The 21,535-nt window shown below is 41.7% G+C and overlaps 1 protein-coding gene across 8 annotated transcripts in view; it reads right to left on the minus strand.

Annotated features, from left to right (window-relative positions):
• Positions 1-21,535, minus strand: part of CSGALNACT1 (chondroitin sulfate N-acetylgalactosaminyltransferase 1) — a 360,793-nt gene that overhangs the window by 17,103 nt on the left and 322,155 nt on the right. For all 8 annotated transcript variants that reach the window (XM_017961823.2, XM_017961828.3, XM_017961825.3 and 5 more), the window contains 2 exons: positions 19,981-20,082; positions 589-767 (listed from right to left, as the gene is read on the minus strand). In XM_017961823.2, the coding sequence (XP_017817312.1) occupies positions 589-767; positions 19,981-20,082 (281 nt within the window). The remainder of the gene's footprint in view (positions 1-588; positions 768-19,980; positions 20,083-21,535) is intronic.

The following is a 21,535-nucleotide window of genomic DNA, read 5'->3' on the forward strand; positions in this document are numbered from 1 at the left end:
ACATTAACTTGGGAACAGCCCCAGAATTACGGTGGCTGACAGGCCTATGATGTGGCCTCAGAGGAGAACTCAAACCAGATGGTGACATGGTTTGGCTGCGTCCCCACCCAAATCTCATCTTGAATTGTGGCTCCCATAATCCCCAGATGTCCTGGGAGGGACCTGGTGGGAGGTAACTGAATGATGGGGGTGGATTTTCCCATGCTATTCTCATGATAGTAAATAAGTCTCAAGAGATTTGATGGTTTTATACATGGGAGTTCCCCTGCACACGCTCTCTTGCCTGCCGCCATGACAGACTTCCCTTTGCTCCTTCTTCACCTTCCGCCATGATTGTGAGAACTCCCCAGCCATGTAGAACTATGAGTCCATTAAACCTCTTTCCTTTATGAATTACCTAGTCTTGGGTGTGTCTTTATTAGCAGTGTGAGAATGGACTGATACAGATGGTTTTCCTTTTCTTTGCTATTGGGGTAGAACAGACTAATTCAGAAGCAGGACATCGGAGTGACTGACCCATGAAAGCGACGACACATGGGCCAGAGAGGGCTGGGTGCCACCTGAGCGTGACAGAGAGAGGATCCATACCTGGCTGTGTATTCAGCCTACACGTATTGAGGAATTCAGATGTGAAGTAGATGTCAACATCGCAGAAAAAGAGAAGGACGTTGCTTCCCTTCCAGAAGCGGGCTCCAACATCAAGTCCCTTTCCCCGAGAGAATTCTCCATTCAGCTGGATGAAGGTAAAGTTCCTGAAGTTGGCAGCTCTGAAAGGCAAGGCCAGGTACTGTCACTCACATGCCCACATGTTGGCAGCATCCCCTGAGAAAATATGTGATCAGGGCCCATCCATATCTTGACCCATTTCTTTTGTAACCTGAGGGCACTGGGACTCCCCAAGCAGTTAGAGAACGGCCCAGACTCACTGGATACTCACTGGGATCAAAGGTACCAAGAACACCGAGTGGAGTTTTAACACCAATTTCTTGTTTCTCTGGCAGCTTCCCCATACTAAAAACAGCATTGTCATCGCTAATGACTATTCTTTGTCATGGAGACAACTTGAACCAGGGAAGACTAGAAACACAATCCAGGAAAATCTTCGTGCATCCTGAGCCAACCGAATGAAGCCACTGAGCCAAGGAAATAAGATCACATTGCAGTGGCCCCACTTAGCATCTTTTCATCTGTATTCAAATCCAGGAGCCAGGCAACATGTTCTTGATGTGACTCTTTCCCCTAAAGAGATTTAAACCTGGACTCCTTCCCCATCCTCAGGTAAAGCAGCACAGCATGGCAGGAAAAATGACCAACTTGCAGTTAGTAGAAGAGGACAGTCTCAGGCCTGGCTCTCCTGTAGGCAGCTCTGTGATCTAGGCCAGCCCATGAATCTTCCTGAACCTCAGTTGCCTCATCTGCCAAATAGGTGTAGTAATATCTTCCCTCACTATCCCACAGGGTTATTAGTGAGATAAACAGTGCCAAGAGGATACAGCACTCTGTACGCTTCAGCTATTGCTGTGATTAGCATGGGTAAGGATTCCCAGGCCCCAGGCCGTGAAGCTAGGATATTTCTTGCATTCGTTCTTTCCCAGGGACAGCAGAATGTTCTGAAATGGGGCACGTCTTGAGCTAACATTCCACGAATTCATTCCATGCCCAGTGGGACAGGTGTTGTCTTCTACCAGAAAATACTAGAGAACCACCTTCAGCCCTCTTTCAGCCTAGCAAATCCCTTTTTCTGTCTATGACACCCTTCTTTTCCTAATGGCTTCCTCTCCTCTCACACTCCCCGTTGTGCTAGCTATCTGGCCTATCCCCATGCCCCAACTTCTCTCTACTCTTTCTTTCCAAAAGGTACAGAAACTCATTTCTAATTTGTAAAGTTTACATTTCAAGTACCTATCTTGGGTAAAGGCCACACAAATATAGAGTCATAAACTTTTAAAATGCTAAGTTGTGTTTTTATCTGGAATTGAATCAGTAAAACTGGTTCTGCCACTCCCTCCTTGACTCATCTTCTTCTTTTGGATCTTGGAGTGAGCTTGGTTTTTTATCTTAGGGATCAGTGGGCCTATGTTAGAGTTTGATGCCAAACATGCCTTTCAGATTTAGATCAAGGTAGGAGGCCTTATGATGGGTAGAGCACTGGTCTAGGAGTCTGGAAACCTGGATCCAGGGCTAAAACCATGCCTGGGTCCCTCCTAAGTGTTCAATAGATGTTTTAGAATGACTGCATGAATGTACGAATGATTCTAAACCTAGCTGTGTCACTGATGGATATGAGACAAGTCACTCTAACCCCTTCGTCTCTGTTTCCAGGTACAAAATCCAGTGGTTATAGAGCTCAAATACCCTATTACACGCTAAGATGCTATTCTTCTTTGGTTAAAACAATTTACTTTGCATATGTACATTATATATACTTGTATGTAATACACTTTTTGTTTTAGAGACAGGAACTTGCTCTGTCACCCAGGCTGGAGTGCAGTGGCATGATCATAGCTCACTACAGCCTCAAACTCCTGGGCTCAAGCAATCCTCCTCTCTCAGCCTCCCAAGTAGCTGGGACTACAGGTGCAGGCCACCATGCCCAGCTAATTCTTAAATTTTTTTTTATAGAGACAGAGTCTCATTTTGTTGCCCAACTCTTGGCTTCATGTAGTCCTCTTGCCTCAGCCTCCCCAAGTGCTAGGATTACAGGCATGAGACACCACACCTGGCCAAGACTCTCTTTTCCTATGATCCCGCATTCACTTCAGCACCACTCCACATTTGCAGCGATTCTCCTCTTTCAGAACTTTATCTTGAGTCTTTTCTCTGGGTGGGTGCCCCCAGTACACATGTTCCGTGTGTTGCACTGAAGTTATGCTCCAAAACCTTTTCAGTACTAGGTATGGCACTAGTCAAGGACAGCGCTATCCTCCCATCTCCAAAGACATTCAGATGGTGTGAGGTCACTGCAAGCACCTTCATGTCTCTTAGAGGTGTCTGCAGCCCCAGGTCCTGTAAGTCAGGACAACCCATTTCTCCCTTCCCGGTTTGGTCAGTTTCCAGGAAAGTTTTACCCATGGGAGATGCCTGGATTTTTACCTGTTCATCTAAAGGCATCTCATCCTGGAGTCCACCTTGCTTTAATTTTCTGTGTATTTAATATATACAGCCAGTAGTCAGTCTCTTTCTTCGTTGTTTCCAGGTTTTCATCTTTGGGACCTCCTCCTCCCCATTATACAGAGATATCTTCTAACTTTCAGAGTACAAACACAATGTATGAGCAAGTCCTTCCTCACTCAGGTTGTACCTGACTCATAATTCAGGTACCTCCTCCGTGAGGGTTTCCAGGATCTACTATATGGGAGTTCAACTATAAAAATACCTGAACAGTAGCAAGTGCTTTTGCCAAGGGAAGAAGAATATAGATTCTTCATAGGCTGCATTAAACAAGCTGCGACATCAAGAATCTCCCCCTTGAACAGGTTACAGTCCATTTGTATAGATAGGTCAAATATTTACAAAAGTTAAATCATGTTGAGTAATTAAATAAGAATACAAGACAGCGTTAGAAACTGAGGTAACAGCATCAAAGAAATGATGAGTCTACGGGTGACTGATTAATTGCCGAGTGAACGGTAGAGATAGTGCTACAAATTTAGAGGAGAGAGTGGTAATTAGGTGGTGTGCATGCTTACACAATGCACAAGTTAATCTAGTTTATTCTGTGCATGAATCCCCTAACCCTGGCTTGAGCTGTTGCTAATAAATGCTGTTCCCTCCTCTGCTGCAACAGAAGACTGGGTACAGGATGGGCTTCCTGTCAAAGTCATGGGAAAAGGGGTGGGAAGAACTCATGGTACCTAGTGTCTGACATGACCTTCATTTGGAAGAACTTTTTTTTTAAGTCTTAAAACATAAATCCCTATGCTTCCATGATGTGTTGCTTCTAGAGAAAGAAAATTCAGGCAAATGGATGCTGGGGAACGCTTTGTATAGCCTAAGGCAAAAGGCAATTTGTTTCCTTTCCTTTCTCTTCCTACAAGGGTAAGACAATGCATGTTATATCCATGGCGATACCCAATGTGAATATGCATTTCAAATTCACTTTGTGTGTCCACAGGCTGCACAGAAAGCCCTGGGAAGTGGTACCCAGCTCTGTCCACGCACTGTTTCCATGTAGACCATGCAGGGGCCGGCACACACGCACACACAGCACCAGACACCTCTGCTCGCCTGTTCTCCCTGCCCCACGCAGGGAGATCTGCCCTGATCTAGCTTTGCTTGGGACTTTCATCCACCCTGATCAACACTGGCCAGAAGGCAACATTGCTGGCCTAGCAGTATGGGTCCATGTTAGAGCTGCTGTGAAGCCCTGACCACTTACCAGGCCCTGATGAGAGAGCAGAACATGAGTGTGCACAGAAGGCAGGGTGGGGACAGAGTCACTGCTGGCTTGGGAAGCACCATCAGGCAGTCACAGACACTGGAGAGGGCCCAGAGCGCTAACTCTGTCATCCATCCATGCTTCCCAGGGTGGCTGCCAGGTCATTATGCTCAGCTAGGGGTCTGTCTGATGATGAATCATGGTACCACTTTCCTTCCGGATTCCTCAACCCAAGGCTTTTTTCCAACAAGCCAGTGATCTGAAAGAACCCCTCCATGTCCTCTCTTGCCATCAGGAAGAGCCTCTGATAATTACCAAGCGCCCTCTGCCAAGAAAGAGGACTGAGCTGAAAAAACTATGAAAACAATCAAGACAACTTCCTGTCTTTGCCAAACCTCCTGGGTCTAGAAGTGGGGCAGCCTCCTCATCTGAAACTTATCAGTACCGGCCATGTGGGCTCCGGAACAGGATAAGACAAGATGAAGAGGAATTGGCTTCTACAAGTAGTCAGCCCCTTATCAATGCACCATATCCTCATTTTGAAACAGTGCTCATTGGGCAGGGACTCCATCACTAGACTAAAGTGCCCCCTGCTCAACAGTGCATTAAAAGGCAGCAGAGCCATTCAAACACAATGAACCATTTCAACTCTCATCACTGATGTGCCCTACAAAGTGTGATGGTGTGGTTGGGGAAGGTCCACACCATGGCCACGAGGCTACAGCCCCCAAATGCAGACTACAGTGGTTCCCAGGCAGGCATGCTACTTTATCCTCTCTCCTGCTTCCCCCTCAAGTGACCAGCTGGGAGTAGATGGTTACGGTTGTGAAAGAAAAATATCATCTCAAGACCCCAAATTCAACATGAAAAAGGGAAAATTAAGCTTGAGAACTGAGTCACCAAGACTGTTCTCCTAGCCAGGCGCAGTGGCTCATGCTTGTAATTCTAGCACTCTAGGAGGCCAAGATGGGGAGATCACTTGAGATCAGGAGTTCGAGACCGGCCTGACCAACATGGTGAAACCCCATCTCTATTAGAAATACGAAATTAGCCAGGCGTGGTGGTGGGCACCTGTAATCCCCACCACTCGGGAGGCTGAGGCAGGAGAATTGCTTGAATCTAGGAAATGAAGGTTGCTGTGAGCTGAGATCATGCCATTTCACTCTAACCTGGGCAAAAGAGCCACATTCCATCTCAAAAACACAAAGAAACACAAAAACTATTTTCCTGCTGTTCACTGACAGAAGCTGTAACTTCATAACCCCATGTCACAGTCTCATTTTCTTGACTCCCTCCTTTCACGTGTGTTCATTTTGTAGATTTACTGAGCATGAGGCAATGCAGAATCCATTTGTTCCTCTGTTCCCCCTTTTCACATGTAAAACAGAGAATTACTGAGGCTAATCAGAGCCTCACAAGAGGGGAAGCATCAACCTCACTGCCTGCTCTCCATCCATTTGTTCCTCCTCCTCATAGTTCTTTCCCCTTTAAATACCCAAGTGGACAAAACCCTCTTTGGAAAAATGCAGAGGTTGCAGATGCTCCTGTGGCTTGTGATTTTCCTAGGTGCATCCTCAACCTTGGCTAAATAACACTCGGATAGACTGAGCCTTCCCTCAGTCCCTTTTTGGTTTATAGAACAGACAACTCACCAAGGTACGGGCATGGCTGTGGCCTCCTATCTTCTCACTGTTCTCTTCCCCAAACGCATGTTCTGCATCTACTCCTGCGAACATCACTGTCGTTAAGGCCCATGTCAAGCATCACCGCTCCTCCTGTGCCTCGCCACAAACTCGTAGTGCACACTCTGAGCTCCCAACATTTGACACAGTCCTGCCTTTGTCCCTGTGTCCTGGTGCCTTCAAGTGCCTTTGCTTGCACAGGTCTGTATGAGCTGCTCTAGCAGACTCCACACCCTTCAAAGACAGCAATTGCCTTACTTCTTTTCTGCCTTCGGAGATTATCCAGCACTGTGCAATAAACGGCACACACAGGGTGACCAACATACACTGCACGAATCAAGAGCTGAATAAATGGAAAACACAGGCACGTTTCAGATTTGTCCTGAAGATCTGAAGGGGGGTGCTGCATGGAGATGCCTCCCTGTCAAAGAAAGCTCAGCCCACTCAGATGGGCACCAGAGAAACCCCTCCATTGTGTATATACCCACCTCCAACATCAGAAAGACTCTGTGACCAATGGATTCTGAAGGACAGGCACAAACCCAAGCTTTTAAGAAGATGAAAAATATGTAAATAACAGAAAAGACATGAGAAAAAGACAATGCAATATGGTTCAAACTACTGAAGTTACTCATACAAAGAAATATAATGTTTAGTGTTGCCCTACAGTAATGGCAAAGAAATGTGCATTCAACATGGTAGGATGGGGGCACTACCTTTTATATTACATGATTTCCTGTTATGAAACTGAACGTGCAGCTCCTCTGAGATCACATAATTTGTTCATAATTATTTCTTCTTTTCTTGAATTGTATTATCAACTGACAAAATTCTTCCATTTCCCACTCAATTCCTGTTTTTGTATAATAAATCTGGTGCATGGAGACTCCTCTAAGTTACAAAGTCATTTTTATAGAGGTTATAATGACCTGAGAAAGCTACTGTTTGTACCGGAGATTTAATTTCCCTAATTGACTTGCATTTCCCAGAATTGCTGGATTAAAAACGATAGATCTTCCTGTCTAGTATGATTTACTCTAATATAGACTTTTCCCCACAACTGCAAGGATAGTCGCTTAAAGTAACGCTTCTCACGATAGCCCTTCATTTAAAAAAATCTTTAAAAATTTACATAGAAAACTAGTATTATATCCAATGTATGATTTTAAATCTCACAGCTCTAAATACTGAAATCACTTATGAGTTCTACTTCTTGAAGATATTGGAATACAGTGAAGAATTTAGAGCTGAACATGTTATCCAATTTTTCACAGTAGGCACTTTAAATGATTGATTTAGAATTGCCTAGATTCTGAGCTTCTTTAAGCCTGTTTTAGCAAGTTTCTTTAGGAACTTCATTTTTGCCTTTCCTTTGGTTCTAAAACTTCATGTCAGCATGAGGCACAGTTCATTAAGAAGAGCAAATGAATGTCTCTGAGTCTCAGAATGGTCACAATGCAGGCATCAGCTGAGGAGTATTCACCATCTTCCGGGCTACATCCTCAGATTGTCTTTTCTTTCTCACTGAATGCATGTAATTTTGTTTTGTTTGCTTGTGTTTTAAATCGAGAAATCAAAGCCAGCTTTAGCAGGTACCAAACAAATTTGCTGATGCACAGAAAAATGGTGAGATTTAAACATCTGACATGAGGCCTCCAGCATGGAGTTTCCTTAGAAAACTAGGGGGTGGCGGCCGGGCACAGTGGCTCACGCCTGTAATCCCAGCACTTTGGGAGGCCGAGGCGGGTAGATCATGAGGTCAGGAGATTGAGGCCATCCTGGCTAATACGGTGAAACCCCATCTCTACTAAAAATACAAAAAATTAGCCGGATGTGGTGGCGGGCGCCTGTAGTCCTAGCTACTTGGGAGGGTGAGGCAGGAGAATGGCGTGAACGCAGGGGGCGAAGCTTGCAGTGAGCCGAGATTGTGCCACTGCACTCCAGCCTGGGCGACACAAGAAGACTCTATCTCAAAAAAAAAAAAAAAAAAAAGAAAGAAAAGAAAATTCGGGGGTGGCAATCTGAACACCATATCAAGTCCTCTTGCACCTTTGCCACAGGGAAGTGTGAGTGACTGCGCACAAGGCAAGTGTAGAAGGGAAGCCTCCTCCCTAATCAGTGAATCCCCCTGTGCCCCAGGTGAGGAAACCAGTCTCATCGTAGGTGTAGGACAACACACATAGAGAACCTGGGTAGAGGCTCGAGGCTGCTACCTCACGAGGGCACAATCCTTCCTCCTTCTCCTGTGGATCCCCTGCAGGTGGCCTCCATCCTCAGACTTAGCTCATTGCATGTGCCGTTTCTCCTTGCTCTGTAAAGTCTGGATGGATAATTCCTAGCTCCTGTCTTGCCCTGCACCCTGAGGCATGCATCCCTTTGTTTCCCACCCAACACCCGAAGGTACAATAGCATCGGAGTCTGTATTAGACTGTTTTCACACTGCTAATAAAGACATATCCAAGACTGGGTAATTTCTAAAGGAAAGAAGTTAACTGCCTCACAGTTCCATGTGGCTGGGGAAGCCTCACAATCATGGTGGAAGGCAAAGGAGGAGCAAAGTCATGTCTTACATGGCGGCAGATGAGAAGGAATGAGAACCAAGCAAAAGAGGTTTCCCCTTGTAAAACCATCAGATCTCATGAGACTTATTCACTACCATGAGAACAGTGTGGGGGAAAATGCCCCCCATGATTAAATTGTCTCTCACCAGGTACCTCCTACAACACGTGGGAATTATGGGAGCTACAATTCAAGATGAGACTTGGGTGGGGACACAGCCAAACCATATCAGAGACTTTCCTCAAAAAGCCTGGAGCAAGCTGCCCTACATAGGGACTGGCAAATAGTGGATACTGCGCTTTTACATCATTAAGTACAATGCTTCTTTTATGTCTTAAATAAACTAATGTAAAGCAGCATGTTCAATTTCGTTCCACAGAGGAAAAGTATGCCTGGCTCTGCAGAGGTCACAAGGCGTGTGAGACATTGATTAGGACAAAAAACCCTTCTAATTTAAGACATGATGTGTGTGTGTGTGTGTGTGTGTGTGTGTGTGTGTATGCATGCATGTGTATTTATATGTATACTTTTTATTGAGTTAAAATTCACACAACATAAAATATTAAAGTGTATAAATCAGTGTCATTTACTACATTCACAATGCTGTAAACCATCACCTCTTTCTAGTTACAAAATGTTTTCATCACCCCAAAAGGAAGTCCTATACCCATGAAACAGTCACTTCCAATCCCCTCATATCCCCAGACCCTGGCAACTGTTAATCTACTTTCTGTCTTCATGAATTTATGTATAAAGAATATTTCCTATAAATGGGCTTATACATTATCAACTTTTTTTGTTGTTGTTTTTCTTTTGAGACAAAGTCTCACTCTGTCACCCAGGCTGGAGTACAGTGGTGCAATCTTGGCTCACTGCAACCTCCACCTTCCGGTTTCAAGCGATTCTCCTGCCTCAGCCTCCCAAGTACCTGGGATTACAGGTGTGAGCCACCACACCCAGCTAATTTTTATATTTTCAGTAGATACGGGGTTTCACCATGTTGGCCAGGCTGGTCTCAAACTCCTGACCTCAAGTGATCTGCCTGCCTCGGCCTCCCAAAGAGCTGGGATTACAGGCATGAGCCACTGCATCTGGCCATTATTGACCTTTTCATTTATCATAATGTTTTTAAGGTTCATCCCATTGTAGCATATATTAGTACTTCACTCTCTTTATGCCTGAATAATATTCCATTGTATGACTATGTCATATTTTGCTTTTCATTCATCAGCTGGTGGATATTTGAGTTGTTTCTACCTTTTGGATATTGTGAATAATGCAGCTAGGAACATTCATGTACAGTTATTTGTTTCAATACTTATTTTCTGTTCTTTTGGGTATATAGCTGGGACCAGAACTGCTGGGTCAGATAATAATACTATGTTTAACCATGTAAGGAACTGCCACACTGTTTTCCACAGTGGCTATCCCATTTTTCATTTGCAAAAGCAATAGACAAGAGTTCCAATTTCTCTGCCTCCTCAGAGACACTTGTGACTGACTTGTGGATTACAGCCATCCTGGTGGGTGTGGTTTGCATTGTAGGTTTGATTTGCGTTTTTCTAGTGACTAATGATGTTGACCATCTTGTCCTATGCTTATTGGCCACTTGTGTATCATCTTTGGAGAAATGTACATCCAAGTCTTTTGTTCATTTTTAAATTGGGTTATTTGTCTTTTTACTGTTAAATTCTCTCTCTAGTTATTGAATATAGACCCTTATGAGATTACAATTTGTAAATATTTTATCCCATTATATAAGCTGTCTTTTCACTTTTATGGTAGCATAAAAGTTTTTAATTTTGATAAAGTTCAATTTATCTGCTTATTCTCTAGTTGCTAGGGTTTAAAAGTCACATCTAAGAAATCACTGCCTAATTCAAGGTCATGAAGACTTGCACCTATGTTTTCTCCTAGAACTTTGATAATTATTTAAGTCTTTGATCCATTTTGACCTCAAGTTTTGTATATATGGTGGATGTATACTTATGAACTACAGAAAGCAACTTTCATTCTCTGCACATAAATATCCAGTCATCCCAAAACCATTCTTAAAAAGATGATTCTTTCCCCCATATGATGGTCTGGCACCCTTGTTAAAAATCAAATGACCATAAATGTATAGGTTTATTTCTGAACTCTGCTTTCCATCCATTGATCTATATGTATACTTTTATATCAGTAGCAAAGTTTTAATACTGTAATTTTATAGTAAGTTTTGAAATTGAGAGTATGAGTCCTCCAATTTTGTTCTCTTAAGATTGTTCTGGTTATCTTGGGCCCTTGCATTTCCATGTGAGTTTTAGAATCAGCTTGTCCATTTCTACAAAGAAAGTCATCTTGGATTTTAATAGGGATTGTACTGAAACTACAGATCAATTGAATGAGTACTGTCATCTGAAGAATATTAATGAACATGAGATGTCTTTCCATTTATTTAGGCCTTCTTTAATTCCTTTCAAAGTTGTGTTGTAGTTTTCAGCATAAAATTCTTGCACTTTTTTGTTACGTTCATGTCTACGTTTTTAAACCTTTTTTATATTACTATGAAAATTGTTTTCTTAATTTCATTTTCAGATTGCTTATCACTCATGTGTAGAAATAAAATTAACCTTTGTATATTGATATTGTACCTCACAACTTTACTGAATTTGTTATTAGCTCTAATAGTTTTGTGGATGCCTTGTAATTTTCTATATAGAAGATTATATCATCTGTGAATAGCATTTACTTTTTCCTTTCCAATGTGGATGACTGTTATTTCTTTTTCTTATCCAACTGTCCTGGCTAGAACACCCAGTACAATATTGAATAGTAGTGAAAGCAGACACCTTTGTCTTGTTCTTGATCTCATGGGGAGAACATTCAGTATTTCACCATTAAGTATGATGTTTTTCATAGATGGTTTTTTTTTGTATGTGTCCTTTATCAGGTTAAAGTTTCTCTTCTAGTCCTAGTTTGAGGATTTTTATCATAAAAGGATGTTAGATTTTTAACAAATGCTTTTCCTATGCATATTGAGATGGTCATGTGATTTTTGCCCTTGAGTCTATTAATATGGCATATTTCATTGATTTTTGTATATTGAGCCAACCTTGCATTCTTGAGAAAAAATCACAGTAATAGCATATAATTTTTTTTAATGTTGTTGGATTCAGTTTGCTAGTGTTTCGTTGAGGGTTTTGCATTTATATTCATAGGGATACTGGTCTATAGTTGTCTTTCCTTGTTCTGTCTTTGTCTAGTTAGGTTATAAGGGTAATTCTGGCCTCAAAAAATACGTTGGAAAGTGTTCTCTCCTCTTCTAATTTTTTTGAAAGGGTTTTTGACACACTAGTGCTAATTCTTTAGACACTTGGTAGAAATCAGCAGTGAAGCCAGGGCTTTTCTCTGTGGAGAGTTCTTTTTTTTTTTTTTAATTAAATCAATCCATTTGCTTGTTACAAGTCCAGTCAGATTTTCTATTCCTCTGTTCCCTCTCCATTCTTGTGCTGTTATTGTATTAATATTACATCTTTGTGCACTGTGTGCCCATCAACACAGATTTATAATTTTTTTATATGCAGCTGTCTTTTAAATCAGCACAAAAAAAGAGTCACAAACAAAAATACATTTATACTGTCTTTTATATTTGCCTATATAGTTACTTCAATGGCAATCTTTATGTCTTCAAGTGGATTTGTCTAGTGTCCTTTCATGTCCGCCCCAAGGACTCCTTTTAGTATGTCATACAGGGCATGTTTATTAGTGATTAAGTCTCTTCATTTGTTTATGTGGGAATGTCCTAATTTTGCCTTCATTTGTATAGAATGGTTTTGCTGATAATAGAATTATTAGTTGAAGTCTTTTTCTCATGTTGAATATGTCATCCCACTTTCTGGCCTCCATTGTTTCTAATGAGAATTCAGCTACTAATCTTATCAAGGATCCATCGTATTGGATGAGTTGCTTCTCTTTCTCTGTCTTTGAATTTCAAAAATGTGATTAAAAGTTTAATGTGGATTTATTTGAATTTATTCTATTTGGAGTTGATTATTAAATATGTAGATTAATGTTTTCCATCAAATTTGAGAAATTTTTGGCCATTATTTCTTCAAATATTTTTATGCCCCCTTCTCTATCCCCTTCTTGACTCCCATTATTCATATGTTTGTATGCTTGATAGTATCCCATGAATCTCAGGTTTGTTCATTTTGTTCATTCTTTTTTCTGTTTCTTCGGAGACTGAGTCATTGCAGTTGGCTTATCTTGAAGTTCGTCAATTATTTCTTTTGCTTCTTCAAACCTGCTGTTAAGCCTCCTCTTCCTTATTAATTTTTCATTTTTGTTATTGTACTTTTCAACACTAGGATTTCTATTTGGTTCTTTTAAATAGTTTCTGCTTCCTTGTTGATATTCTCTACTTAGTATAACATGTTTTTCATATACTTCGGTTCTTTAAATGTGATTTATTTTACTTTTGTGAACATACTTAATACAACTGATTAAAAATTTTTGTCTATTAAGTCAAACATCTGAGCTTCCACAAGGACAAGTTCTAAAGACCGATTTTTTACTTCTTGTGGATGAGCCTTAGTTTCTTCACATGCCTCATCATTTTTGCTAACAATTGAACATTTAAAAAAATGTATTATGGCAAGCCTAGAAATTAGAATCTCCTCCTTCCCCCAGGTTTGTTGTTGTTTGTTTAGTGACTTTTTTGAACGAATTCTGTAAAGTCTCAGTTCTCTGTTGTGTGACCACTTAATGGTCAGCTAATGAGTGGACAACAATTTCCTTAAATGGCTGGAACCAGTAAGTCTTTCTGATTTTGCTGAGGTATTCTGTTTGCTTATTGGGATATACCTTCAACACTCAGCCGGCAGTCAATGACTTATTTATCCTTTACTTCTTGCTTCCACAGAGACTGAAGGTCTAGAGATGTACACGGTCCTTAGGTTTTCGGGAATGTGCTGGAGCTTTCCAAAGGCCCTATGAATACCTAATCTCCCAGACTTTCCTTTTAAGCTTTTTGATTAGTCTATTGCTTGCCCCAACTCTTAACCACTGTCTCAGGCAGCCACAAAGTTAAACACTTCCTATAATTGTTTTAGACAAATGCTCTCCCCGAAGAAAATACTTTCTGCATTGGAAGAGCTCTGAGTCAGGTCACAAAAAGACAATCTTGTGAGTGGTGTCTTCCAAGGAACCTCCAGACAGTTCAAATAGTGACAACTCTCCGGTTGTGATGCTTTAAAGCAAGCTTGTCCAACCCACGTGGCCCAGGACGGCTTTGAACGCAGCTCAACACAACTTCATAAACTTTCCTTAAACATTATGATATTTTATTTTTAGCTCTTCAGGTATCATTAGTTTTAATATATTTTACGTGTGGCCCAACACAATTCTTTCAATGTGGCCCGAGAAGTCAAAACATTGGACAGCCCTGCTTTAAAGGATCTCTAACCCCATTTTGTTCCACCACTGGCTGCCAGACTGTGGTGATCACTGTGCTTGTGGGTTGTTGGATTTCCAGGTTACCAGAGAGCTGGAGTTGGGGATGGGAATAGGGCAAGTTGAACCTCCACAAAGCTCCCTTTCACACCAAAATTCATCCATGTTTCTTGGATAAATGCTCTCCAGATTGTTGGAAACTTTGGTTAATTTCTAGAGTTCTGAGAAAAGTGATTCTATTTTTTTCCAATTTTCTTACTGCTTTTGTGGAGAGGAGTATTTGCACAGGTCTTTACTCCATTTTCACTGCTCTGACTCTTCTTTTAAACAGTGCATTCTATTCCACTGCATGTACTAATATCATTTCATTGTTTTTCACAATGTATCTTCTCCACATTTTTATCTGGAGAAATTCTAAACCTTCAGAAAAGCCATGAGAATAGTATAATAAGTGCCCACACACCCTTGGCTAGATTCACTAAGTGTTAACATTTTGCCATATTTGCTTTTTTTCTCTCTCTGAAGCATTTAAGAGTTAGTTTCAGACATCAAGGCAACTTCACCTTTGAAGACATGTATCTCCCAAGAAGCAAGATACTTTTCTGGTTCATTAGAAAAATATAATAATCATACTCAGGAAATTAACATGTTTACAACAACATAATTTATATGGCGTATTCAAATCCCCAGTAAACAATTCAGAATGCAGGCACATCTCCATAAAGAGTTGGCACACCAAGCAGAATCATGCTTAGCTCAGCCTCTGGCAAATGCCAGGTGAGATGGTCAGAGGCCTGAGATACTGCCGTCATCTGCAAGTACAACTCCCTGCCCCTGTTTCCCAGGGTCTGAGACTAATTATCTGCTTGGGAGGGATCTACTGTGCAGCTTATTTCATTTTAGGAAATGAGATGGTTATCTAAAAATCCTTGTTTAAGAAAAAAAATAAAAGCAAATCAACAATGCTTCTCAAATTTCTGAAAATGAACAAACAAAAATCCTGGAATAAACCATTTCCCCCAGATAAAATCTTCCTGGAGGTATCTGTCAAATCATTTCAAAGAGGTGTGAAATGCTGACACAACCACTGGCAAGGGAGTTCCCTGATAATGATAACAACCCTCTCCTAGCATCACATACACTCTTTGGCAGGGCGGTGCCTCATTTCTAGCATCTCAGTCTCAGAGATGATTCCTCTGAAGGATGCTTTCATGTCCTTGTGACTGGGCAAAGATAAACTTGCAATGTAGTAAATGTCAACTTACAATGTAGTAAATGTCAATTCATCTACCAGTTACATTAAAAAAATTTTTTTGGCCGGGCACGGTGGCTCACACCTGTAATCCCAGGACTTTGGGAGGCCAAGGCAGGTGGACCACAAGGTCAAGAGATCGGGACCATCCTGGCCAACAAGGTGAAACCCCATCTCTATTAAAAGTACAAAAACTAGCTGGGTGTGGTTGCACGTACCTATAGTCCCAGCTACTTGGGAGGCTGAGGTAGGAGAATCGCTTGAACCCAAGTGGCGGAGGTTGCAGTGAGCTGAGACTGTCCCACTGCAATCCAGCCTGGCAAAAGAGTGAGACTCCGTCTAAAAAACCAAAACAACAACAACAAAAAATTTCCTATTACATAGCTCCAAGCAAGCACCTAAAGCAGTATTTCTTACAGTAAGGTCCATTAACTACCCACATCAGCTTCATATGTGGAACTAGTTCAGTGATGGTTCCCAGGCTTCATCTCAGGCCCATTGATTCAGGATTGCTGAGCCTGGGTTAAAGGAATCTGCATTTTGAAAAGCACCACAGGTTATTCCAAGGTATGTTTATACTGAAGAACCACTGAGCTAATCTGAGATTAACTGAAGCTTGGAAAAATCTATAGAATAAGAATCAGATATTGACAACTGATTTGTACTTCTGTCTATGGTAGTAGCTTTTAAACATTTTGACCATGATCTTTACAAAGGAATATATTACACATCCTGATGCAGCACACACACATACGCACACACACTGAAATTAAACTTTCATGAAAGAATATCTATCCTTACTACTAGTGATTCACTCTGATATTTTCTATCCTATTCGACTTCACTTTTAAAAAACTGGACATAAGCCACAAAATCGATTTCACAACCCTCTAATAAATCACAAACTGGAGTTTGCAGAACACTGATCTATAGCAATCAACTGCAATGCAAAGCTCAATTGAGTAAGAATAAACCTAGGGAGAGAGAGTGTAAAATATTGCATACTGGTCACTAAACAAGATTTTTAAAAAGATATTAAAGTACATACATTTAACTGGATTTACAACAGCTTAATCACAATACTGATTTCCAAATAACATAAATTTCACTGAGTGTGACTATAAATCTTACTACTTTCAACTAACAACTATGGGTTTTAGGAGCGAGCATATTAGAGTGAAAATGTGGTGGTATGCTAACACTATGAGTGTGGAACTTAACACGAGGCTCTGATTCTGGCTCTCCCATATGGCAGAGACCACGGCCTGAGTAACATCCTCATTAAGCCTCAGTTTCTTCATCTATGAAGTAGGGCCCACAACAGTGTCTATCTCATCAGGTAATGAATATTAAATACTATAATTTATGCAAGTTATATTATTCAGAAATAAGACACCTCTGAACAAAAGTTTTATTACCTTAAAAATAATTTTAAAATGTTTAAATAAAGTTTCATGTATAAGCTTATATATAGATTACTGTGGGAGGCTGGGTGTAGAGGATCACACCTGTAATCCCAGAGTTTTGGGAGGATGAGACAAGAGGATTGATTGCTCAAGGTCAGGGGTTTGAGACCAGCCTGGGCAACATAGGGAGACACTGTCTTTACAAAAAATATATATAAAAATAAGCCAGGCATGGTGGCACATGCTTGTGGTCCCAGTTACTAAAGAGGCTAAGTTGGGAAGACCACGTGAGCTCAGGAGTTGGAGGCTGCAATAAGGTATGATCACACCACTGCACTCTAGTCTGGGTGACAGAGCGAGACCTTGTCTCAAAAAGAAACAAAATATATTACTATGTGCACAAATTACTATATACCTGGCATTATTTTTCTCTTGATGAACAAACCTTGAACATTTTCTCTGCATGGTGTCATGCTAAGTGCTGGAATTAAGGAGTCACAAGACATAGTACTACTTATTGAGCAGCTTATAATCTAGTTGCAAAATTAGGACAACAGGAAGAAATCTAAATCATCAAATCACGCACCAAGTGCCAGATATAAGAGGTGTAGAAAGTGAGTACAGTTGGAATTCAGAGCGTAAAGGACTGGGAGTCAGAAAGAGCTCCAGAGGTGGGAACTTAGGTGGGGAGTGATGGAGGTTGAGGTTTGAGTTATCAAAAAGGAGGGTGGAAGGAATCCCCAAAAGAGGAGAATAATGGGAGTGAAGACAAACATCAAATTCTGCTCCCAGTTTGGCTGGGGAGCAGTTAGTCGTAAAGACAGGATTAAAAGCAACAGCCCGTCTGGGGACAAGGCTAAGGCAGTGGGGGAGGTAGGAAGATTGATCTGGAAGGTGGAGTGTGGTATGGTAGAGTGAAGTCAACTCAGGCTGGCTGCAGAGGTCTGGGCATTCCTAGGAGAGGTGGCCTGACCAGCAACACCCTAAGAGAAGGCAAGACATGGCCCAAAGCATCAGTGACATCAACACTACAGATATCACTGGTTAATAGAATGAGGATATCAACACCGAAAAATTATTTATTTTATTCCCTATGCAACTAGTCAACTAGGTATAGGTATAGGTATATACATATACAACTATATGCATATACCAGGTATAGACATATACATACACAACTTAAGAAGTTCAGGTTAATTTTGCCAAAGTTTACGTAGCGTTACTTTAAACACCAACCAACCTGGTCTCTAGCATGAAGCAAACTGGATAGATTGACGACTAGATGTTTGCCAAAGTTGGAGGCAAACCATCTCTACCACTCGAATGTTTGTATTTTTCTTACTCAGATTCTATGCATTCTTTGCTCACCAAGCTACCTTCTGGTTGCTAATTCAGCTTGCCAGGTAATTTGATATGGAGAAGAAAGTATCGATGAAAGGATGACCTTAAGCATTCCAGTCACTACAGGCGGTCTAAACTGTCCTTCTACTTACCCATGGGACTCGTGTAAATTTGGTTACCTGTAACCCTCAGCAAACGTCTGGTCACTCTTTGATGTGCTGGAAATCTGCTATACCCAGGAGGAAGGAGGCTGTCAAGCCTAGCTGCACTTCAGAGTCACCTGGGGAGCTGCTTAAAATCTCTCGGGGTGGGGCAGCCAGCTGGCTGCAGTTGAGGGAGCAGCCCTCAGGCGGACTGCCACCTTCTGGTACAATTATTCTCAACTGTGGCTTCACATTAGAATCATCTGGGAAACTTTAAAGAACCTATGTCTAGGACTTACACTGACAGAGATGTTAAAACCTACCCACAGGGCAGGGGACATGCATTTACATCATTCACGTTCTTCATTTCTAAGCAGAGGTGAGAACATTGTAATGCACTGGAGTCAAGGAATTTCTATTTCACTTGCATTTAGGATATTCAATTATTTTATTCTATTTGATCTTAGACACAGGCATAGCTTTAAGTTGTTGCTGGTTTTAAACTCTCAACTCACTATCGCTTTAGAGCAGAGATGGACACAATTTGTCTGTAAAGAGGCAGACACTGAACAGTTTAGGCTTTGCGAGTCGCACAGCCTTTGTGGTGACTACTCAGCTGCACAGCTGTAGACAAAGGCAGACACAAATAATATGTAAACAAATGGGCATGTCTGCATTCCAATAAAACTTTGCTTACAAAGACGGGTGCAAGACGCAATTTGGCCAGTGAGCTGTAGTTTGCTGATCTCCTGCTTAAGAATGCTTGAACAATTATAACTAGCATTCAGATCTTGGGCCCATTCATACAAAACTAGCAACAAAGCATAAAAAGTACACTCAGTCTTAGAATCTTATCCTTCAACTATCATCCTATTATTATTTACCAGAAATTCAAAACAGAGGGTACTGTTTATATCTGCATTATATGGATCTACTCAGACTATTTCTGCCCCTGAGTACCACTGGCCATACTCAAAGCTTCACTGGCTTAGACACCACCCACCCTGATTACTCAAATCACCCCCCTGCAAACCTCCAGGGCAAACTACAGGCCAGTGTGCAGTGCCATTCCGGCTTCCTTACTGGCAGAAGATGCCATGGGGATTACTTATTCATTTATTTTTATAGGGGAAAAAAATCCATCTCTGCTGCTTTTGAATACATTTATTCCCCATGCAACTGATCAACTAGGTATAAATGTACAACTGAAGGTCTCAAGCTTTCGGTTAAATAATTTGTATTTGACTGAATAAGTTTGATCAAGGATCCTGCCTTGGCCGCCATTTCCGGTTTCCCCTGAATGTCTCAAAATACTTAACGAATGAAAGCCCAAAAGGTGAGACTGTTTGCTAAGTGGATGAGATCTGAGCATAGACTTCACTCTTAGCCTCTGAAGCTATGGCTGAGATGGAGTTCACTGAACAGCTGTGCTCTCCCTAATTCCTACTCTGCAACATAAAGAAGTCCCTGCACCTATGGTGCTAAAAGTGACAACATCCAGTTATGTGGAAGCTCAAAGAAGCCCACGCTCCCCTCACCCTTGATGTGTGCAGTTTATCTCCAACGACAAAGTCATCACCCATGCACACTGAAAACCAGTGTCAGACAGGGTAGTCTTCTGGGGAAGAGGAGTGCAGACTTTTCCCTGCACACAGCCAGCAATCCATCCATCCCAGGTCACCCACAGTGTAAAGGAAAATAAAACTAAGCAGAAGTTTCGGCCTTGGATGTGTGCTCCTGAGCTCAGTTACCAGGACTCCTTATGACGGCTCCGTGTTGTACTCACTTGGAAGTGTTTTCAAGTATTCCTTTGACTTCATTTATTTCTTCTTTCCCAAAGTAAACAACAGTGAGATGGACTCTTCCATCCTGCTCAATGCACATCTCCCTGGAAAACAAAACACATGCATGTCTGGTGCCTGTTTTCACATTGACAGGCACGGCACAAACAAATACCTTTTCGTCAAGTACAAAAGGGTCTTGAAGGAAACTAGGTAAACTTCAAGAAGAGCAGAGATGGGAATCCAGGACCTTTCTGACTGGCCATTCCGTAAGGAAAAAGACCAAAAGGGAGAGGTAAGAAAGATGAGAATTCCACATGGAAGAAATAGGGAAGATGATACTGACCCAGGCAAGACACATGCAGGGCTCACTGTGGTCACAGGCTTGGTTCTGAGAATTCTGTCTCTTTCTGGTGGAAGAAAGAGCTATCTCAGCAACCCAGAGCAATGGCAGAGGTTTAAAAGCAGACAAAGGATAGAGAACAGAGGCCTAGGATGTAACGACATGTTTCAACACCAGGAGCTCCCACTTAGCCACAGTCCCTGCAGACTCAGTCATCACCAACCAACAATGAAATCCTCTTTATATAAAATATCCCTTTCACAAACTTCCTAGACAATACCTTAACTTCCTCCGCCAGGGTAGAATAAAGGCACATACAAGGCCAAGTGCCAGAAAAGCTGCTTGAAATTTGTGCATGCAGTGGGAAAATTCCATCCTAGAATCCGGAGAGGGTCACCCGCTAAGTATGAAGAATAAGCATTCTCATTTTTCTAATAACATCTTTGCTGTCTCCCTCTCTGGTATTTTTAAATCCATTCAAAGCACTTCCTGTTTTTAAGCAGTAAGACAGATGCATTGGATCTTTACTCTCTGCGACTAGGTGAGGTGCCTTAAAAAAGGCAAAGTAGGCGGGGCACGGTGGCTCACGCCTGTAATCCCGCACTTTGGGAGGCTGAGGCGGATCACGAGGTCAGGAGATCGAGACCATCCTGGCTAACACGGTGAAACCCCATCTCTACTAAAAATACAAAATATTAGCCGGGCGTGGTGGCAGGCGCCTGTAGTCCCAGCTACTCGGGAGGCTGAGGCAGGAGAATGGCGTGAACCCAGGAGGCGGAGCTTGCAGTGAACCAAGATTGCGCCACTGCACTCCAGCCTGGGTGACACAGCGAGACTCCGTCTTAAAAAAAAAAAAAAAAAAAAAAAAAGACAAAGTAGAATTTGTTGTGAGGTCTACCTCCAAGGTTGCGTTCCATTCATTAGTGTACTCTTTTCCTTCATTCATTCAACAAACACTTGGTGACAACACATCATGGGCCAGATACTCTACCAGTGGGTCTTAAGAAATGAGTAAGACATGTCTGCTCTTGAGTTCTCTATGTACTATGTAAAACGAACACTCTCTGTAATATAACAAACAAGTGCTTTAGAAGAATATGAGTCTCGTACTGTGAAAAACCATGGCTGGCTGGCTGAACGATCTTTGTTTTGCTCTAAACAATTCTCAGTAGACTCCATCCACTAGAAAGGTGTGTGTGAGAAAGAGCGTGTACGTG

Source organism: Papio anubis, chromosome 8 (genome assembly GCF_008728515.1).
Source record: "Papio anubis isolate 15944 chromosome 8, Panubis1.0, whole genome shotgun sequence".
NCBI lineage: Eukaryota > Metazoa > Chordata > Mammalia > Primates > Cercopithecidae > Papio > Papio anubis.